At 40.9% G+C, this 21345-nt stretch overlaps 1 protein-coding gene across 3 annotated transcripts; it reads left to right on the top strand.

The window, feature by feature from the left end:
* Positions 1–477: 477 nt before the first annotated feature.
* Positions 478–21226, top strand: HPS5 (HPS5 biogenesis of lysosomal organelles complex 2 subunit 2). 3 transcript variants are annotated; one of them, XM_027887900.1, is made up of 23 exons: positions 478–827; positions 1666–1835; positions 2251–2361; positions 3129–3193; positions 3819–4011; positions 5481–5614; positions 6700–6915; positions 7260–7331; positions 7564–7652; positions 8619–8797; positions 9020–9178; positions 10311–10470; positions 12399–12516; positions 14202–14348; positions 15064–15138; positions 15645–16252; positions 17627–17750; positions 17949–18104; positions 18442–18561; positions 18846–18959; positions 19292–19398; positions 20082–20367; positions 20818–21226. In XM_027887900.1, the coding sequence occupies exons 2-23, from the start codon at positions 1728–1730 to the stop codon at positions 20876–20878; spliced, it is 3402 nt and encodes a 1133-aa protein (XP_027743701.1). In that variant the 5' UTR covers positions 478–827; positions 1666–1727; the 3' UTR covers positions 20879–21226. The 3 variants fall into 3 exon arrangements, 2 of the variants coding, with proteins under 2 accessions (XP_027743701.1, XP_027743700.1); XM_027887899.1 differs by having other exon boundaries at positions 478–833; XR_003571666.1 differs by lacking the exons at positions 478–827; positions 19292–19398.
* The last annotated feature ends 119 nt before the right edge of the window (positions 21227–21345 follow it).

Genomic DNA, 21345 nt, shown 5'->3' with positions numbered 1-21345 from the left:
CGGCCGCTCCCCCCGTCGCCATGGCGGCAACGGCGGGCGGAGGGGGCAGTGACGCGGCGGCAACAGCGGCAGGACCGTCATCCCCCCTCCTCCTCCCCGCCGCGCCCGTGCCCGGCCCGTCCCTCGCCGTCACCCGTCGTCTCGCTCGTCGCCGGCCGTCGAGCCCCGGCGGCCCGTTCCCGCTCCGCTCTCGGTCGGCGGCGGCGCGGCCGCGCTGCGGGGGAGGGGCGTCCCCTCGGCCCGGCCCGCGCGGCGGGAGGGAGGGAGGGGGCGGTGCGCACGTCACGGCGTCACGTGGCCGCGGGGGCAGGGGCGGGCGCGCGCCTGACGCGGCTTCCTCCTCCTCCTCCCGCGCGCGCCGCGTGACGCACCGCCGGGCGGGCGCGCGCCCGTCTCCCGCCCCGCCCTCCTGCGCGTCACGTGACCGGGGAGCCTGGAGGTGGCGGCGGGAGCGGCGCTGGGACAGGGACCTGGAGAAGGGCAGAGCGGTGAGGGACCGGGAGAGGGCACCGCGGCTGAGGGACCGGACCGGACCGTGCCGAGCCGAGCGGTGCTTCCTGGTTGAACGTCTCCCCGCTCCGGCGCCGCCCCGCGCGTTAAGGGGTCAGGGGGTCTGTGCCGCGGCCCCCTCGGGGCTCTCGGCTCACTCCCGTGCCCTGCCCGCCGTCCCGGGAGGAGTTGGGGGTTTCCCTCTCAGCTCTTGCGGTACTTCGCCTCGCTCCATGTGTCGGAGAGAAAGTAACACCCGTGTGGTGGTTCAGCCCCAGCCGGCAACTCGTGGGCACACAGCCCTCCCCAGCAGCCGAGTAGGGGAGAGAATCGGGAGGGTAAAAGTGACAGTTAGGGCTTTTAAGATGTCTTGAGAATTTTGAAGAAGTGACTTTCAGTTTCTCTGGTTAAGTGCGTCTCTTCCCTTTTCCTAGTTCCTGGTGAGAACGTTCACTTTTCTCATAAGGAAACGTGAGGTTCCACATGACAGGCTTTTCTGGGAGGGAGTTACTTAATTTATGGGATTGCACATTAAACGTTACTTAGAAATTCAGGGGCTTGGGTATGTGGTGTAACAAGTTTGGGGTTCTGTTAGGCAACGTACAACTTTAAACTCAACAAGTGATTTTTTTTCAAGTATGTGCCCTTTAGAAAAAAATATATGAGGTTGCACCTTTGATAGGTATTCAGTTACCAGTTTTCACTCTGCGTTACCTCTCCTGTATGGTGGAAAAGAGGGACCACGGAGAGAATAGTTTATAGTTGTATCAAAGTGCACAAATGCAGGTATTTCTAAATTTGGTATTAGTTGAGGATACTCCTTGAATTTAGTTTTGAGGGACAAGGTGATGTAGGTGTAAAATGCAAATGCTAAATGTTTTCCTTGAGAAAACTAACTTCAAACCAAGGGTGCGTACTGTGACGGAAAGTGTGTTTTTCTATAAAACAAGGCCTTTTCCATAGTTAGAGCTTGTTTCACAGGTGGCTGTAAATGCAATTTTAGTTTTTTGAAGGTGTGTATCTGTAATGAACAAAAATTTCTCATAAACGAAGCAGAGATTTAATTTTGCAACCCTTGGGCCTTTTTGACAAACTGAAACCTGATGATTTTTGACTGGGAAAACATTCACTGTTTCTTTAAGTACATGAACCAATCAAGAACTTTATTTTTGGCAGATACAGCTAAAAACTGAAGCTGTAACATACCCATGAGTGAGCAGCACTAGTCGTGTATATCAATGGCCTCTGTGCCAGTAATTCCAGATTCTTACAATCATGTGTTGGCAGAGTTGGAATGTTTGGATCCATTGCTTTCTGCACTCAGGCTGGATTCCAGTCGTCTGAAGGTGAGTTTGTGGTGATTGTTGTTTTGTTTTGTTTTGTTAAATTCAAATAATGACCTTATTTGGTTAATTACTTGATTAAACCATAGGACTCATTGTTTTTTGGGGGGTGCATTCTGTCTTATAGGAGGGACTACTTTTTGAAGAAAAAGTGAAGACAAAGGATGCTATTACTCTGTGTGCATTTTCTGATGCAGCTGTGGGGTACATAACACAGCCTGATGTGGTTGCTGCCTTACGCTGTTTGTTCCAGTTGCAGAATGTACCCTTTTAATATCTTTGCTGCCCATGTTTCAGGAGAGGTGCACACAGCTGGCAAACACCGAAGCCTTTAAAGAAATAATAATGCAAGAAAAAAAATGCTGTGATTAGAACTTACCAGCAACCAGGTTGTGCATTATGATTTTTATTCCTTCAGTGCACGTGTATAGATGTGTCAAAGAGATGGCTGGCTCTGGGCAGTTCAGGAGGAGGACTGAACCTTATCCAGAAAGACGGTTGGAAGCAAAGACTCTTTCTCACTCATAAGGTAAGAGTAAAGAATGCTAAATCAGGATTTATGAAAATGGGACTGGGAAAGAGACATTAAGTTAACCTTACTGCTCTGTTTAAAATAGGTTGTGGTTCTGGAGTGTACTACCAGAGTGTGTGGTGTAATAGATTTCATTAGGTGTGAAAGAAATTACCTAAGACATTTCTCTTTCAAATTCTTATTTTTAACAGCAGCAACAAAGTTGCCTGAATACTTTAGAATTAGAAGAAAACTTTGAATATGAAACCAGAAAAACTCACATGTGGAAAAGTCCCATTGTTTGAATGTCTAAACCACAATATACTGGAATAAATGAGGAGAAGATAGGCTGACCAGCTTTTGCTGGAAGAGATGATGGAACAGGGATTGCTGCTTCTACAGCAGATGCTATTTCCTGGGAGCCACTGGTGCTTCCAGTGTAAAATGAATGCAGCCATTTTTTCAAGCTGGGAGCATCTCAGTTCTGGCAAAACAATTCCCAAAGGTGCAAGGACAGGAGACTGATGCTTCTATGTTTTCCAAATCGGAGAATGCACTGCAGTCATTGCTCTTGAAGTTCTCATGTTGTCAGCTGCATCCTTTTGGATGCAGTGCTTGCAAACAAAAGCTCGGTGCTTGCAAACAAAACCCAACCACATCACAAGAGAGTGGTAGCATCTGTTGACATGATTCTGCTTTATGTCTTAAAGATAATTAAGCTGCACAGTGGTAAAGGCAGTATAGGAACAACTTTTACCTGCACTCACTCCCATATTTCCTTTCAGGAAGGTGCCATTTCCCGGGTGGCCTGTTGTTTGCATGATGAAGACTATGTTGCTGTTGCCACCAGGTGAGTGATGCACCTACAAACCTGAGTGCTGGATAAATATCTTTAAGTAACTTCTAAGTTTCAGGCTTAGATGCCTGCTGAGAACTTGGAGGGGCCAGGGAATTAACTGGTAGAGGGCCCTATAGAATGATTCTCTGCACAGACAGTTTACTTAACTTTTTCTTTCCTGGAATAATTGTTCCAGAATAAATGTTATTTCTGTAACAGAACATTTATGGGAGAGCTCATACATGTGAAGTTATGATGATAAATGTCTCTCTTAGACCTTTCAGCATCAGAAGAAGCATCTTCAGTAACTTGGCAGAGTGACATTGCTAGTTAATGCCACTTACATTGCTTAAAATCCATTTAAACTGAAGTATTTTTCCTCGTCTGCACTGGCAGTTCTAGTAAATGTGAGATTAACCCTCCAAAGCTGCTGAAGCATTGTGATGCAACGAAGGACACTTCTTCAGAATTAAGTATGAGATGCTTCTTGAAAGCATGCAGCCTCCAACAGAACCAGCCCTGAGGTTGTGCTGCTTCGCTTGTGTTTTCTGTTTCTTTGGAAAAAAGCGACTTTATCACTGGTAAAATATGACAAGACTTATTCTCAAATTGCATTTTCTTTTTTAAATTGTCGTAGCCAAGGCCTTGTAGTAGTCTGGGAGCTGAATCAGGAACGTCGTGGGAAGCCAGAACGGATTTATGTTTCCTCTGAGCATAAGGGCAGAAAAGTCACAGCTCTCTGTTGGGATACTGCTACCCTTCGAGTTTTTGTAGGAGATCATGTGGGAAAAGTATCAGCCATCAAGATTAACACATCCAAGCAAGGGAAGGTAAAATGTTGCATACTCTGAGATTAATCCACAGGGGGTGATGTGTGAAATCTTTTGTTTATTTTAGTAAAGTAGAACTGGGCAGGACTTGCCAGCTGATGAAGTTCTGGTAGCTTTAACTGTTGGGATGATGAACTAGTCTCTTGAAACAACATGAACTTTCCCCATCCTCCTTCTATCTATTTTAGTAATGCAACAGGAAAATGCTTTCAAATGTTCAGAGTTAAAAACTGAACGGGCTGCTTCTGCTGGGAATTTACAAGTATCCAAGTTATGGGTCTTGGTGTTTCTGAGCCTGTTGGATTCCTTAAGAGTCCAGCTACAGGTTGAGCTTTTTGTTTTAGTTCTCAGCTCAGCTGGTGGTCTGAGAAAGGGCAGTCCCAAACTCAGGTTTTGCTTGTCTCTGTCTGGATACTCTCATTCATAAAGATAAGAGATTAGATAAAATAAATGGTAGATGAACATCAACCCTACATCCATTACATTTTGGGCAAAGGGCAAACGTGTTGATGGTAGCAGCCTGATTTCTAGCCCTTGAGTGTTCTTTAGGTTTTACCCCTACTGGGTCCTTTCCTTCTCCTTTTAGTCTGTAAAGAGGAGCAGAACCTGGAAATCATTGTTCTCCTCCAGGTCCTTTCTAGCCCTCATGGAAGATTTTGATAGAAAACTGGCTTAAATGTAGCAAGACTGTTCATTGTATTTACAGAAAGAGGGAAAAAAATTAGCTATGAAAAGAGAGAAAAGGAGAGGAGAGAAGGGCAAGGCCCACAGAAATGGGTCTGTTCATGCCTGTTAAAGGAATGGCATTGTTGGATCTCTCATATAATTCACTTTTTTATGTTCCTAACAAGGAGAACAACTTTAGGGTGGCAAAAATGGCAAATGGCTTCTAGAAAACCTGAGTGCAGTTCCCAGTAGTGTTTTATTCGTAAGAAGTCTGAGAGTGTTTGCCGCCAGTGCAAACTGAGACACTTGTGTGATAAATAGCATTGGGGTAATTTGCTGCAGGGTAATAGAGAAGGTGAGTTTATATAAACAACCTAAATCCAATAAAAGTTGGTTTTTTGTGTCAATTAAGCCCTCACGTCTGTTTCCATAAAACTGTTTGCTGGCTCAAAGTAAGCGTGGGGAGAATTGCAGAAAAAGCACAAAGCCTAGAACGGCAAGAATAAAAAACCACTCTTAATGTTACAGGAAAAAAAACCACTATAAAGAAATGTCAGGATGCTACAGGAATATGATTTTTTTTTTCCTTAAATCTTCAGTAATGGTTTTGGGAAAAGGAGGTTTTAGACTTTTGTACCTCTGAGTATTGAAGCCTTGTTTTGTAAAGGACAGAGAAGAAAGGAAGTGCTTATGCTGTGCATTTGTAGCGTACATGATTCTCTTCTGAATTCTGCAATTTTAACTTAATGAAATAGTGTTTACTTTGAACTGAAGACCAGTATGTGTGTTTTTTCTTTCTTTAGGCTGCTGCTACTTTTGTCATGTTTCCTGTTCAGATTATAACAACTGTAGATTCTCGGGTTGTTCAGCTTGATTACTTGGATGGAAGGCTGCTCATATCTTCACTTACTCGCACTTATTTGTGTGATACTGAGAGGCAAGTTGTATTTTATTTGTGAAATACTGGACTATGCAGAGTCACACGCAGTTTCTGAAATGACACCTGGAAACCATGCAGTCGCATTTTCCTGCTCAAAGCAGAGTCAATGTGGATTTTGTGGGACTGTGTCCAGTTAGGTTTTGAGGATGGAAACTGCACAAGCTCTCTGGGCAACCTTTGCCAGCATTCCACCACCCTCACAGTAACAAAGAATGGGAGAAAAAGAGAATCCTCTCATGTTGAAATGGGATTTCCTGGATTTCCATTTTTGCCTGTTGCCTCTTGTCCGTTCACTGGGCATCACTGAGAGCAGTCTGGCTCTGTTTTGTTTACTCCCCCATCGGGTATTTGTACGTGTGGGATCAGATGAGTTCCCTCTGAGCCTCCTCTGTTCCTGGCTGAGCAGCCCAGCTTTCTCAGCCTCTTACAAGGCAGGTGCTGCAGTCCCTTAGTTGGCTTTGTGGCCCATTGCTGGGCTTGCTCCAGTGCATTGCTGTCTCTTGTACTGTGGAGCCAGCTGGCCTCTGCTGGTGTCTGGGGTTATTCCTTCCCATGGGCAGGACACTGCGTTCCTTGATGTCTGTTTGCCTAGCCCATGCTCCCTCAGTTTGTCTGTGGCCATGTTGGCAGGGGCAGTGTCAAAAGCCTTAGTCAAGTAAAGATAAACAATATCCACTGCTCTTCTCTCATCTCTCAAGGCAGTTGTTCTGTTGTACAGGGCTATTAACGTGGTTTCCCTTTTATAAATTCATGCTGACTTTTCATAATCGTCATCTTATCTCTCATGTAATTGGAAATGGTTTCTGGGAACGTTTGCACCATTACTTTCCCATCACCAGGTTGACTGACTGGTTCTGCTGAAAAAAACCCACCTTTGTAGTCTAAGCATTCATTTAAACTAATGAATATTTCTGCACCCTGTCTTGTATAAACTTCATGCAGATCTTATAATAGTCATTACAGATTTTTTTTTTTTTAAAGCACCAAAAGCAATTTGGTATTTTTACTCTTGAAGAAAAACATAAAATTAATTAAAACCTTTTTTTAATGCTGCCTTAACAAGTATGTTGTTTTTCCACTAGAGAGAAGTTTTGGAAAATTGGTAATAAAGAGAGAGATGGAGAATTTGGAGCATGTTTCTTCCCTGTTGGAAAAAACAGTGGGAATCAGCAGCCATTAATATACTGTGCTCGACCTGGCTCAAGGATGTGGGAGGTGAACTTTGATGGGGAAGTGCAAAGCACACATCAGTTCAAGCAGCTGCTCTCATCACCACCTCTTCCAGTTGTTACTCTCAGGTAGAAACATGAATGTTATCACAGATAAACTTGCTTGGGACTTCCAGATGAGCTGGAAAGAACTGCATAAATGCTGAGAAAATTAAACTCGTACTGCAGTCAAATGTTAATCCTAGTTATTATCTTAGTCCATTCTTCTCTAATAACTAAAGCCAGTAGATGAGTTATCAAAAATACCAAAACCTTGATTCTGCAGATGTGTCTGTGTGACCCCAGTGAATGCTGCTGTCATAAGAGTATGTTTGTTTAAGCCAACTGTGCATTTACAGGGTTAAGAATATTGTACAAAGAAACTTATGTTCTTGTAGTTAATGCTTTTAATGGATAATAATTTCACTTTACAGGCAGGATCCTCATTACACTGGTTCCAGCTGCTCTCCACAATCTTTGTCTTTCCCCAAGCTACTGTATTTGACGTGAGTATTTGACAGCGTGCCTTCCAATGACAAAGTAGACTTTAAAAAATTGTATATTCTTCCATTTTATATTACCAGCTTTGGCTTCTTGTGTGAGAATTTTCCAAGTATCGTGCTAAACTGTTTCACTTTTTGCTTGCTGTACTTAAGCCAATGCCATCCTTGGGTGTTTTATTTTTTTTAATTTTACCACAATTGACTGTTGCTCCATTAACGTCTGCTTTGCTTGCAGTGAGCACTGTGTGGTGACCTGGACAGAAAGAGGCATTTATATTTTCCTTCCCCAAAGCGTTCAAGTCTTACTCTGGAGCGAAGTGAAAGGTAAACCTTACAAAACTTTGCTTTGTAGTATTGTCTGTTACACTGGTCACTTTTGAAGTCGCCGCCTAACATGGAGCCTTTTCAAGCTCACTTTCTGGAACTGGATTGCAGAACATTTATCAGAAAACTTTCCATGTTATCTCAGGTATATCCTTGAATATTAACCCTTTCCCTGCCTCTTCTAGCCAACACCTCCCTCCATATTTCTGAGAATATGCTTGTTGAGAAACAAAATGCAATGTAGAGTGAATCTTAAAATACAGTAATTAAAATACAGGTGTAAACTTCCAGTATCCTTTCCTTGTTTCTCTTTATTCAGATTCGTTGTCAGGTGTCCCGTGAGAGATAATCTGGCGGCTGAAAGCTTAAAACCTGTTTTTTATTAAGATTTGTCTAAGTTGCATCCCGGGAATATGTATTTGGCAAACAAGTGAACCCTCATAAACAGTTATGTGTATGGTTATAAGCACAGTCCTGGAGCAGTCAGTCTGTATCAGTCAGTCTTTTCCTTCCCCTTCTCTCCCTCTGTTTTGGTGTTAAGTCTCCAGTGCCTGTGTCATGGAGTGTTTGCATACAGCATAACTATTGCACTTGAAAACTGCCCAGAGGCCAAAGTGTTTTTCTACCAATGAATGTTTTCCTTGTGTTTAAAAGCTAACAATGGTGTATTTCTCATCTTTATCAGGCTTTAGTTTTTTATCTCCCGTCAGAACGAAAGAAAACTTTTTGGTAACTTTAGTGTACTTTTTGAGCGTTTTCTAGAAATGGTTCTCTGGAAAGTTTTGATGCTTTGGATGCTAGGTCAGCACTCTTCTGTGTTTGTTTTCCCCATACCACTCGTGCTATGGGTTTATTAGGCTTTTGCAGACAGATGAAAAATACATTTTCACCTTCTTTCAGAAACACAAAGAGATGTTGGCTAGCAATTTCAGTCCTGTAGATATTTCCATGCATCTGGTTTTGCAGATATTCAGGATATTGCAGTTTACAAGAGCGAGTTGTTCTGTCTGCATACAAATGGAAAAGTTGTGCACCTGTCCCTTCTCCTGGTTGACCGCTGCGTAGAGCGTCTGATGAGAAGAGGGTTCTGGACCCTTGCTGCCAGGGTCTCTTGTCTCTTCCAAAATTCAATTATTTCTTGCAGAGTAAGTAAACATCTCTTTGTAAATGTTCAGTGCAACTTCACTGTCTTTCCCATCCCCCTTCCATTAAGTTTCATAGGTTTCTGAGAATCATTTTGTTGGAGTTTTTAAAGTCATCCAAATATTGTACTTTTAGGATGAATATTAGCCTGCATATATGGCACTTTTTGCTTTTCGTGTGTGCATTAGAAATAATAATGCTTCTGTTTCATTGTGTACTGCTAGGCAAGAAAAAATTTGCCTCTAGACAAGCTAGAGCACTTGAAGTCTCAGCTGGATGCCTCAACCCAACAAGATCTCACTATGCAACTGGAAGAACTGATTTCCAAGTTGGAACCCCTAGATTCTGCGTGCAGCAGTAGAAGGAGCAGTATTTCATCTCATGTATGTATTGGTAGGGCTAAAAATGTTATCTACAGGTTTTATCTTTATGGCTTAAAATCACCTTGTTGGTTTCTTTGAAGATGAGGCTTTCATTTTTACCATGTCTACTAGAGTTTATAATGCTACTTTTATAGGTGGGGTGAAGAGGTGTGAAACATCATTACTTACATTTTGTAAGCTCTCAGATTTCTGCCTCTTTTCCATATTATTTTGGGGCTAATGGCTGAGATGCAAAAAAAAAGATTGATATGAAGAGGGCTTTCTCCACAGCTGAGTTTGGTGTCTTAACATGCTTCAGTAAAGATCTTGGTTGTAACTATAGTTTTATGTGGTGAAAACTGAATGTCTGAATGTTTAGAACTGTCTGAGCCCTGTTGAAAAAATTGTCTTACTGTATGAAGCTTAAGCAGAAAGTTCTAAGGAAAAAAATCAAAACATATTTCTAATACTCTTACACAGCATATTTCTAATATTCTTTTGCACGTACAGCTGCTTTGTATTGCCTTGGCTTCCCAGCAGCTTTTAAATAAAGGGGAAATACTTCATAGTTAATACAGTATCAGCTGCTGCTTTTGCTTTAACAGTGTTTAAAAAGTAAACTTTAAAAAGCCAAGTAATGTAAATACCATCTTGATGTGGTATTTTTTCATTAGATGATGGGAAGGTAAATTCCGTAGACTGACCATGAGCAAAAGAATGCGTGTGTGTCCTGGAACTAAACAGTTCTGTAGGGTCTGTAGGTGTGCTGCCTGGGTGTGGATAACCGGCAAAAAGAACACAGACTCTTGGGCATGCAGGCAGGAAGGGTTGAAGTGACAGTCTCAGCCTCAGGACTAAAGCTGAGATGGCTTTTGCCTTGTGCTGAGCACACCAGTTGTTTCACCGGCTGCCTTCCTAAGAGCAATTGCAGCATACGCGTCTTTTTCAAGTCACTGAACTTCACGCTCCTTGGCACCTGTGTCCTCTTCCGTTCTGGATGTGTAAAAAGTACATTGTTAAGGATTTTGCAGGCAGTGAATTATGAAGTGCTGTGATGTTATTTGTGTGGTTATGGTTGGATGAGCTCGTTGCAAGGTGTTAACAAGGAAGTACAACTTGCACGATGTCGTAACTCCTCTGCCTTGTCTGACAGGAAAGCTTCAGTGTTTTGGATTCTGGAATATACCGTGTTATCAGTCAGAGAGGCAGTCAGTCAGATGAAGATTCATGTTCTCTCCACAGTCAAACGTTCTCAGAAGATGAGAGACTTAAAGAATTTCCCGCACACCAGGAAGATGAGCAAGTAGACCTTGGTACTTGTTTCTTAATGAAAATATGGGGGTTCCATGTGATTTTTTATTTGTTCTATAAGAATTCAGTTGGGTTGGCTCTGTGCTCTCATTTTCTGCTATCAAGTTAGTCATTATTAAGTCCTCTAATTTGACCAGTGGGAACAGTCACCCCACCTTCCAGTCAAAATCCTTTTTGAAACATTGAGCTGAAAAGCTGGCTCCATAGAAATCCAAGCTTAAGGGCTTTGCCAGGCTAGGAGTTCAGTTTCCCCCCCTTCCATGTGTAGTTCAGCACTAATGCTAGGAATCCTTCACGTCTATGCCAGTGTTAATTGAGCTTCAAAGATTTGTTTGCTGCTGATATCCTTCCATAATATTTGTCCCAGGAAAGAATTTCTTAACCTTGGCTCTGGTTTTATATTTCTTCAGGTAAAGCAATAGGCTTCTGATTAGTGTTCTTATCTTGCTTGCACTTTTTCATTTGTACAGGGGATCATCTCTTACGTGTGTAAACATTCGTGTAGCCCATCCAGGAAGCTTTATTTATTTCCTGACAAATGTCTGTCACTGAACTAAAGCTGGAGTGAGACAGTAAAGAGTTCTCTCTACTGGTTGGGATTGGGAGGGGATGCAAAAACCTGGGATGATGAGGAGCTGGCTTAGTTCCACACACGGTAGACAGACTTCCCAAGTAAAAGGCTGCTTTTTAGCTTTTGCAGAGAGTAGATGCCAGAGAAGGATGGAGAGAACTTGGATGCTTTGTGGAAAAAATACACAGTGGGGAGGGAAAGTATAGAAATTGGTGTTTATTCTCCTACTTGTCATGAGTGTGACTTGTCATTAGTAGCTGACTAAGCTACAATCACCGGACAAACAAGTGAGAAAACCTGGGAGTGTATCATTTCCAATATTAAAACTTGCAGATGAAGGGACTTAGTTCTCGACTGTCAGAAGATAGAAAAATTCTCTGTGTTCCACAAGAGATAACAAATTGTTGATGATTTCCGAGTAGAGACATTTTAAATGCTTATTGAAACACGTGTACTTGATTTGGTATTTTAAAGAAATGGGCTCCGTGTTTCCCTGCTCACATTGACGTAAGATGTCATAAGTTCTTAGGTTTCTAGTCTGCATAAAGAACAAAAGCAGCCTTATTTGCAAGCAGTTTTAAAATCAGTTTCGACCTTTAGGCACTGTCAAGAGGGACTGTGGATTCTGATGGTAGAATTTCTGTAACAGCATAGTGTTATTTCCTCTCAACACTGTGGTTACTGCTGACTGTTGCAAAATGCAGTGTCATCCTTGCTTAAAATGGTAATTTTTTTTTTAATTTACATCACTTAGATACAGTGTGTTTGTACCAGGAAATGATTAAAAAACACATTGTAGATGGTGTTAGGGATATAAGAGTGAATAGGAAATGGTCAGTGGTTCTGTATTTTCTCGGATTCTTATCAAAAGGCAGAGAGCTATGGGCTCACTTATATTTTTAAGTCCATTCAAATAAGAGGGTGATTTATGCTTTAACCATGGCTTATGTGTCTCTCTCTGTTCACGTGTGATTTAGATTTTGGAAGTCATGCAGTGTGAATTGATGTGAGCCACAATACTTAGTTTTCCTAGATGTATAAATGTCAGTGGATTATATCAAGATTTTGTCCCTTAAATGGACTTTAAGTCTACTTTTAGAAGATATTTTTCATACAGTTGTTGATCATCATTTGTCTTGCTACAGAGCCAAAACAATCTTAATAAAGCAAACTTCCTAGGTTCAAAGTCAGTAGTTAAATGGCCCTTGAAACCTGGCTCCCCACATTCTGGAATATTAAGTAGAAAAGTATTGCATGCAGATTATCCATTATTGAATTAGTGACTTGCAGTTCATTTCACTGTTCCATTTTTTGCCAGGCCACTGTTTCATGACTTTTTATTTCAATTCCATTTGTTAGACAGCGTATCTCATGCATCAGTGGTGGTTGAGGCTGACCGGAATGAGACATTTCTCCCATTCAATATTCCTTTGTCATTTCGTTCCCCATCTCCTCTCGTCCAAGCTGTCAAAGAAAGGTAATGCATGCAGCAGGTTCACTCATCCATTGCATCTTTCCCTTTTCTGTCCTCTGAATTCGTAGCATTGTGTGGTTTAGTTCATGTTGTGTTTCTGAACTGGAACACCGGACATGCAGTCAGCTTTGCCAGGCAATTTAAATCTTGCATCTTGGCTTTAATGAAGATTCACAGTGCTGCTGTTGACTGCAGTGGAGCTGAGATTTCAACCTCGGTTTTTAAGTAGTTAATAATTGTTAAATGTCTCTAAGAATGTTTAACATTATCCTGTAAGCTGTGGTTGTGGTTTGTATGCAGAGGAAACTTGCTGACTATTTCTTTTTGGGATCTTGCTTTCCTGGGACTTGGATTTCTAAAGAATGAGCGAAGGCTTTCTATGTTGCTTGCAGGCAAACATTAAAATATTCAAATCAGATAGAAATTGCTAAAACACACTTGCAAAGTAGTCTGTCATGTCCCCTACGCGCTCTTCAGTGAATCTAATCAATTCCCCAGACGTTTATGGGATAATGGTAGATTATGCCTGGTACAAGTAAATCTGGTAGCATCCATTTTATGCAGAAATCAATTTGCTATGTAAAAACTCACAAAAATGGGAGGCGTGTACAAGTATAAAGGACATGGTGTTAAATACATAATTTTGATAAAAGTGCTGTATGTTAATTACTGAGCTAAAATGTCTCTGGCCCACAGCGATGGTCTGAAAAATTGCACAATCCTCTCTTGATCACTGTGGTATGTGAATTGTGTCCTGAAACAAAAATTTGTAGCTGATACCAAAAGTGTGAGGATTTCAGAATAACTATCACAAATACACGGTTTAGGACTTCAGTAGTAATAAATATTTCTACTTATAATGAGAGCTAAGTTTTCAAGTATTCACTGCATTCAATTTATAATTAAATAAAATACTGTCATATTTACAGTTAATTTTTAAAAGTTCACCTCTAATCCTTCTAGACATTAAAGTCCAGTTGGTTTGCTACATTTGAACCCTTTCTGTCTTCTGCAGCAACCTTCGCTTTTGCTATACCTTGTTTTAGCAAAAGATGCTTTTTTTTTTTTTTTCTTGATGATCTTAAACTAATCTGGACCAGAAATCAGGAAATTAATTTTTGTTTTCAAATCTTGATGACATAGTTCTCTTCATGGGAGTGGTAGAAATAATTGGGTTCTGGTATTTTCATTGAGCTTTCTCTTAAATAAAATACCTAAAGGGCTGGGGCTTGATGGTGTGAAAAGGACATTATTGATGAGCTTGTAATCTGAAGAATTAATTTGAAGCACTGTAAAATGGTTTCTTACCACCAAGAGGGACATAATTTCCTGATGGTGCTTTCTGTTTACAAGCTTTAAAATGCAGTGCAGTCAGTTTGCATTTACTGGCATACAATTTCATGTCAAAATCTATGCACTAATGTTAGTATGTGATCCTGTTTCTCCAGCTGAAAAAATTCCAAGTGCTGAGTACTTCAGAGCTGAAACTATGGATCATGACTAAAATACGAATTTTGAGCAGATTCTTAATGAGATTTATTTCTGTTGGTCATCACTGCTCTCATCCTTTATTCAAGAGTTCTTCAGATCATGAAGTTTTCTGAAATGATGGTTTGAATGAAAAGAAAGTGCTTGGTTTGTTTGCCTTTGAACTTCCAGTTTTAAACGTTTGAACTTCTGATTCCCAGCGTTTCCAGCTTTGTACGCAAAACTACAGAGAAGATTGGCACACTTCATATAAGTCCTGATACTAGAGGGAGGCAAGAAGCCAAGGATGATGAGCAGCTGCCAGAGCTGACTGCTAGTCTGGTACCATCTCCCCAGGAAGAGAAAGAGTGAGTGCAAAATCGCGTTTTCTTAGCAATTGCATTTGCTGAATGTCCTGAGGAGAGCAACCTAGGGAAAAACTACTGTTTCAAGCAGAATGAGGAACTCAGCATTAGGTTTTTCCAGCTGCCTCCATTACTGCAGTGGGTTTCACTGGTTCTCTGATGCTGGGTGTTGGATCATGCAGTCTGCACAGTGCTGCAATGACTTAAGAACATTAACATGGTGTATTGTCAAATAATGGATCCGTGATGCTCGTTGGACATGAGTCCATCGGTTCATTTCCTGTCCTTTCTGAGTGGCAAGTAAGCACTTTTAGCTCCCTGAAGATATATTTCACTTTTGGTTTGTGTGGGTTGTGTTTATTTGGGGATTATTTTTTTTTTTTTTAATACAGAGTTAAGTTACTTCATATTCCAGTGCTAATTTATCATTTTGGACTAACTTTCATACAGTAGTATGCTACTGGTTTTTATTCAGTACCTGCAGAAATCTATTGTAGTTTGAGTAGAAGCCATTACAGAAGGCCGTAAAAAGAGACGGTTGTTCTTCATGCTCAGTTTATCCATAATTTCTGTTGAGCTGTTCCTTCTTTAAAAATTAAAGCTTTGTATTTAATAAAGGAATTAATGTGGAAACAATGAGAAAATCTGTGAAGAAGTCCTCACTTAAATTATTAAAGATAATGTTTCGGATAAGACTGAAATGACTGTGTTTTTCTAGGTTAGAACCGCAGAGCTGCCAGCTTCCTGAGGAGGACCGTCTCCGAGATCTCAAGGCTGCAACAGCAGAAGCTTTGTAAGCAGAGAGACTTTTTATTGTGTAGATATATTAGGCTTTGGTAGATAAAAATGACTGGTTTTTTAAATTTTGTGTTTTTTTTCATTCATTACGTGCATGTAAGAGTAATGCTCTAAATGTCTATTAACATAACTTGAAAGGATTTAATATGATGAATGATTTGATTCCTCTTTTTAAAACCAAGCAAAACCCACTAAAAGCTTATTTAGGTACTTTAGCATTATCCTTTTGTCCTAACTACAAGAACAAATCAAAGCCACCCAACAAACAAAAACCCATTGTGAAGGAAGTCTTGGGGAACTCAGAGTGTACTGAGATCAAACATAGACAGTGATAAGTAGCCTTAAGTCTGTTTGATGCACTCAAAACCCCAAAATAACAACTGACACTAGTCAGGGGTAGGAGTATACTTTGGGTTACACAGGCAATGTGTAACGTACAATGATTCACTTGGGCATTTTACTACTGTTAAACTTGGGAAAACCTCTTTTCTTCTGCTGCAGAGCCAAACTCCAGGATCCCCAGGTTTTATTAGAACCTCAGTGTATGAGAAGGGTTTTACAGGAATGGCTTGTCTATCTGGAAGAAAAATTCAGCAGCAAAGACCATTCTGCTTTGTCTTCCAAGAAAAGCAAGGCTGTGTGTGCTGAAGAACAGAGGGCAGGCATGGAGGAAAACCTGCGACTGGCTCCAGCTGACGGAGACCCAGGGGACAAGGAACAGAGTAGTATTTTGGAAGGCTGCACTGAAAAGGAAAATACTGATGAAGCTTGTGTAAGCAAAACCATGTGTGAAAATGGTGCTGATTTGAGGGGACTTTTGGACGGCGGCTTTCAAGTGTCTCCCCCGTGTGTCCTAGAAACGGATGTTCGGAAAGATCTCGTGGACTTGACAACGCTGTGTTTTGAGCTGCGCGTCTTTCCTTGTGCAAGTGGTGATGCTGAGGAGGGCTCTGATGGAAGTCTGCCTCGGGCAGCTCCGTGGACCTTGGCTTGTAGGTTTATGCAAAGATACTTCTTTCTTTTGGATTTAAAAAGAGTCAAGCAGTGTATTATAACCACATATGCAGCCAGTCCTAATGTATGGGAAACGTACATCGCAGGATTGAAAGGTAACTAATGAAAGCTGTGTTACTTCTTAATCTGAAAGTAAGACTGCTTGGGAGGAAAAAAAAAAAGCTTGAAGACACCCAAATTTGTGTCTGCAAATTTCTCCTTCTGCAGGTGTGCAGAAGGTGGGTGGGTAGTGTGGGAGGGGGAGGACGGTTGGTATGTGGGAGTGTTTGTTCTGGGTTTGGGCTGTTTGGTTGATTATTTTTCCCCCCCAGGACTAATTTAGGAAGAACTGCTGATTCCTTGGAGAGACTGTTCTGCCTTCCCCCCACTTTGCAATTTTGAACCTGTTAGTTTGCATGGAACTTGTTGATTGAACTCTGGAGTGATCACGGCCTAGATCTATTTACAAACAAATATACCCACTTCAAAGAGCAAAACCATCTTAATTAGAATCATGTCTGTAAAAACAAGGCAAAAGTGAGGGGAGGGGCTTCAGCATTTGCACTGAAAGATTCAACTTGTAGAGGAATGGTTAATGTGAAACAAAACTGAATGGAGTGAATGGTTTCATGCAAGTGAGTGACTTACGATCACTTTGGACTTCCTTGTTCCTCAGAAATGCTTTTTAATCTTTTTGATGCCTCTTTAATCTTATTGAACCAGAGCTTTATGATTATATTGGAAACAAGAACTTTTCTGTTCTCTGCATTTAGCCTCTGCTGTATATATTTAAGAGTGCAATAAAGTCTTGGTATTGATTTGGCTCCAACAGAGAATATTTAAACAACAAAATCTTGCTCTGAGGGTTGGTATCTTGCTATTTGGATTTCCGGGAATCTCTTCACTGTTTGGATTCTGAGAGCCTTAGAAATGAAAGTAATGTATGAATTCCCAGTTTGTCCTTAGTTGGGCTGCACTTGTGCCTATAGATTAATATCTGCATTTCATCAGGGTCAAGCTTCGTGTTGAATTCTATGTTCTATTAAGTCAGTGTTCAAGCTGCAGTTTTTATTTACTAATAGAAGAGAATTGTAATATGTGAGAACTGATGCAGATCTGTATTGTATTCAGCAAGCCATACATCCTGCTGTGGGCTACCTTTTCTCACATGACAGAAAAATTACCTCCTCAGAAGTCTAAAGGAAAGGAAAATACATCAGGAGTGTTATTCCATGCCTTAATTGTATCAAGAATTACCAAATTGCTTTATAACTGTAATTTGTTGTAAGCACAGAGTAGTGATGTTGATTCCTGTGAATGAACAAGTAGGATCTGCTCCCTTGTTACTGCTGTTAGCTGGAGAGTTCCATGAAGGCAGTGGTAGCTGTTGTTCAGTGTAAGGACAAAAAGGGGGGGTGGGGTGGGTGGTGTTCGTGTTAAGGAAAAAAGCCTTGCCCATATCTTGTAACTTGTGCACTTAATTATTTCAGAACTAACTTGTCACAGTCCAGTGGCTTTAGCAATGGAGGGTGAAGATATGTTGAAAATACTGAAGCTGCTGCATGACCTGGGGCCGTGGGATGACAGCCCACTGTTACTGGTACATGCTCAAAGGTTTGTACCCAGATCTTCCCTTTCTTTTCCTCAGAGTGGTTAACTTGCAAGCAGGAATTGGTTTGCTTAACATTTCTTGAAGATTTCTGGGAATCTCTTAGATCTCCTTTCATTACTGCCTTGAACTTGCAAGACGTCTTGGAAAAATGATTATTTTGCTGTTTGGTTCTGAAAATAGTTTTTATCCTCTCTTTCCAGGCTTTATGAAAAATTTGGGGAAACAGCTCTTCGGCCCTTGATCAAATTCTACCCCTTTATTTTGCCTTCTGATATTAAACAGCTTTGCAGGAATGATCCAGCTCACTTCTTAGCATATTTAGATAGTCTGGTGAAATCAAAACCAGAGGATAAAAGGTAAAGGGAATACAGAATCTTTTTCATTTTCTGTTCTCTTCATCATGTAGTTGTGTGGGTTTTTTTGATTTTGACTGTTGGGGTTTTTTAAGAGGGTTTTCCTAAATAATACTTTTAATGAAACTCACTTTTTGTTTCTGTCTGCAGTTCGATATACCAATGTTAGACAGCATTTAAAAAAAAAACCAACAAAACAAACAAAAACATAAACCATTTTATGCCTCTCTGCATTTCATTTTACAGCTTTGTTGTTGTTGTTTGTCCATACACACTCTGCTTCTCTATATCTGGTGTATCTGAAACTGGTAGGATTGTTCCTGTGTGCTTTGTTTTCTAGGTCATCTCTCCTTCGATCTCTTCTGCAGCCCGAATCTCTACGGTTGGATTGGCTGTGCTTGGCAGTTTCTCATGATGCTCCACAAAGAGCAAATACTGTGGATGCAGAAGGAAATCCCAGGTAAGGTGGGTTTCACCCAAGGTTCTGAGTGCAACAGAAGGCTCCAACAGATTTGCAGTCTTTTGGATTAGATTTTGTATGACAGTTCAGATGTCACTGTCTCCTTGGAGCATGTTGCAGATTTCAGCAGAGACAACCAAAGGGTTGAATAACTTACCTGTAATGCTTTTCAGAGTGACTGCACATGGTGTTTCATTCATTTCTCCTCCTCTCTTTTCATATACCTGCCATAATGTTCTGAAGAAATTCAATAATGCTTTAAAACTGAATTTCTCATCTTCTAGGCCACGATCACATTTGTTTACTTGGGGCTACAGCCAGCTCATTCTGCTTTTGATTAAACTCCCAGCTGATTTTGCTACAAAAGAGAAGATGGCTCACATCTGTAAATCACATGGGTAAGGAGAAGACTTGGTAATTCTTGATGCTTGGTGAGTTGGTATTCTGACCCCAAAAAGATACAAATGAAAATGACCCGCCTGCTTCTTAATTGGACAGTGTTTATTTTAAAACTTTTCGGTTTTTGAGGATGAATATTGAGTGTCCAGTTTAATGTACTAAGTACCCCTTCTGGTTGAGAAGGTACTCGCCATGTCCCCACTCTATTTCTGGCATTCAAGAGATGTAGTTGCTCCTGTCTTTACTGGTACTTAAATGAGCGTGTAATTGTTCTTGACTTTGGTTTAAACTGAGTATTTGATTCCTGGAAATCTTTACTCTCTTATTCAAGATTTTGGCCTGGATATCTTTTTCTCTGTCTGGAGCTGGATAGAAGAATAGAAGCCTTTACTAATATTGCTCATTTGGATGATTTGAGCCTGTTGAATGGAGAAGATGGTTAGTGATTCTTAAGCTGTGTAAACATACTTCTGTAGTCTAGGAACTGCCTATGTACAATGATTTGTCCAAAGCTGAGTTGAACTTGTAATTTTTTGTTTTGGTAGCCCTAACTGTGTGTAGTGCAGCATATTTGAAACACATAAATGGGTGTTGCAGTCCTATATCTTCACTCTGTGCTTTGTGAAATCAGTTGTGCTAAAAAATTGCTTAAAAGTTCAAGAATGTAGAGTTGTGCATCAGTTGGGAGTAAAAGCTAAACTTGGTGTTGTAGGTAGAAGAATAGCAAGCCTTCCTGCACAGCACCAAACTCCCACACTGCATGTGGGCACACCCAAAGTTAGGGTGAGCAAAACATTGCATCACAACGTAGAATTTACAAGAAAATTCCTTGTACCCCTAAGATGGACAAAACTTTGACTCTTGACTTAATCCAAAGCCTTAAATACTGAAGTATTTTGAAGCTTTGTGTGTTCACCACTAGATCTTTAAACTGGGTCAGTCAGAGCAGTGCATTTCTGTGCACAATTTGCTTTTTGATAACGTTCGGTTTTCTTAAATCTCCCCGGTGTAAACCAGAACAGCTAGCCTCCCTTTTACAACAGATATAATTAAAATAGCAGGCTTAGAGCAGGCTTAGAGTAATCCTTGGTTTACAAATAACAAACTCATTTTACATCCAGGTTGCATTCCAGAGACCATAGAAGAGTGGAAGTTTCTTCTGCATCTTGCACAAAACCACAGCACAGCCTTGCACCACCACGGCCAACAGAACGGGAATGCCGTCAGCAATGGTGGCCCGAGCTGCCCAGACTGCATCACTGTGGAAAATGTGGCTCTGTTGCTGGCCAGGGCCATCGGCCCCAATCGTGCCTTGCCTCTCTTGCAGGAGTGTGGCTTGACAGCAGAATTGTCTGAGAGGTTTACCGGTGTCTGTGAGATACTGAGAATTGCTGAGAAGAGGCAGAGGTAAGAGATGTGTCAACAGAAGATTCACACTCTTTGTTTTGGATTATCTCTGTGCTTTAAACTTTCTTTTCAGTTAACAAGAGTGTGAAGTGTTTCACATTTTTACCTTGGATTTTAGGCTGAGGTGAAAGCTTTCCTATTATTTAAGAACTATGTGTTTTGCAGTGTAGGCATTTTAAAACTGAAAATAAGGAAACAGGAAACCATATATTAAAGATGTATGTAAAGGAGATTGTCTGAAGGAGATGTGTCCTGCTGAGTCCTGCACAGACTCTGATCTCACCTATTCCTTCCAGAGAAGGCGTGTGTGGTGATCAGGATGCTACTTCTGAAATGCAGTCACATTTTTTACGGACTTTTCTTTTAAAAGCAAACTAAAACTGTTGTTCTTTCTGTTGTTATCTTTTTTATCATTTAATCTTTTGGTTTTCTCCTTTGTTTTAATTGCAGAGCGCTGATTCAGTCAATGTTGGAAAGGTGTGACCGGTTTTTGTGGTCTCAGCAAGCATAGAAAACAACTTTGGAAAACTCTGGGAACATTTTTTTAATGTAACGATTGTAAATTAAAGTGCCTCTTAAACTTCACAGGCCCTTAAAGAAACGAACTCCTGTCTAAAAGTTCAGTTATACTGAGCCAGTCTCCATCTGGCAGGTATCTGAACAGGAACTGGTGACAGTTCTTCCTTATTCCTTTGGAGATGAGTTTTGAACTCTAGAACTTAAGTTAAAACAATCCAGTATTTATCTTGAAATTAGGCACACAGATTTCCAAGATGAAAATTCCTGAATTTATTTTCTGAGTCTGTGACTTAAGTGTTTAGGGATACGAGCCCCTAAGTATTAAATTATGGTATATAAATTTTTTTGTTGTTTCTTTGTTTGCAAACATGAGAAACCATTCCTGGGGAATATCTAAGCCCATACTTGTTTAACTGTCCTGTAAATTGCATTGACCTTTACTGTTGTTGTAGAAGTGTT

Source organism: Empidonax traillii, unplaced genomic scaffold (genome assembly GCF_003031625.1).
Source record: "Empidonax traillii isolate 1590-97213 ecotype Southwest subspecies unplaced genomic scaffold, ASM303162v1 scaffold224:size737649, whole genome shotgun sequence".
Classification (NCBI taxonomy): Eukaryota; Metazoa; Chordata; class Aves; order Passeriformes; family Tyrannidae; genus Empidonax; species Empidonax traillii.
Note: the sequence above shows the minus strand (reverse complement) of the source record. Positions and strands in the feature narration are given on the sequence as shown.

Bases quoted from the DNA above. Each gene is read 5' to 3' on its own strand.
- HPS5 (XM_027887900.1), top strand. From the start codon at position 1,728: ATGGCCTCTGTGCCAGTAATTCCAGATTCTTACAATCATGTGTTGGCA. The intron at 8,798-9,019 runs GTAAGTAAACAT...GTGTACTGCTAG, and splicing joins ATTCAATTATTTCTTGCAGA to GCAAGAAAAAATTTGCCTCT. The intron at 17,751-17,948 runs GTTTGTACCCAG...CTCTCTTTCCAG, and splicing joins TTACTGGTACATGCTCAAAG to GCTTTATGAAAAATTTGGGG.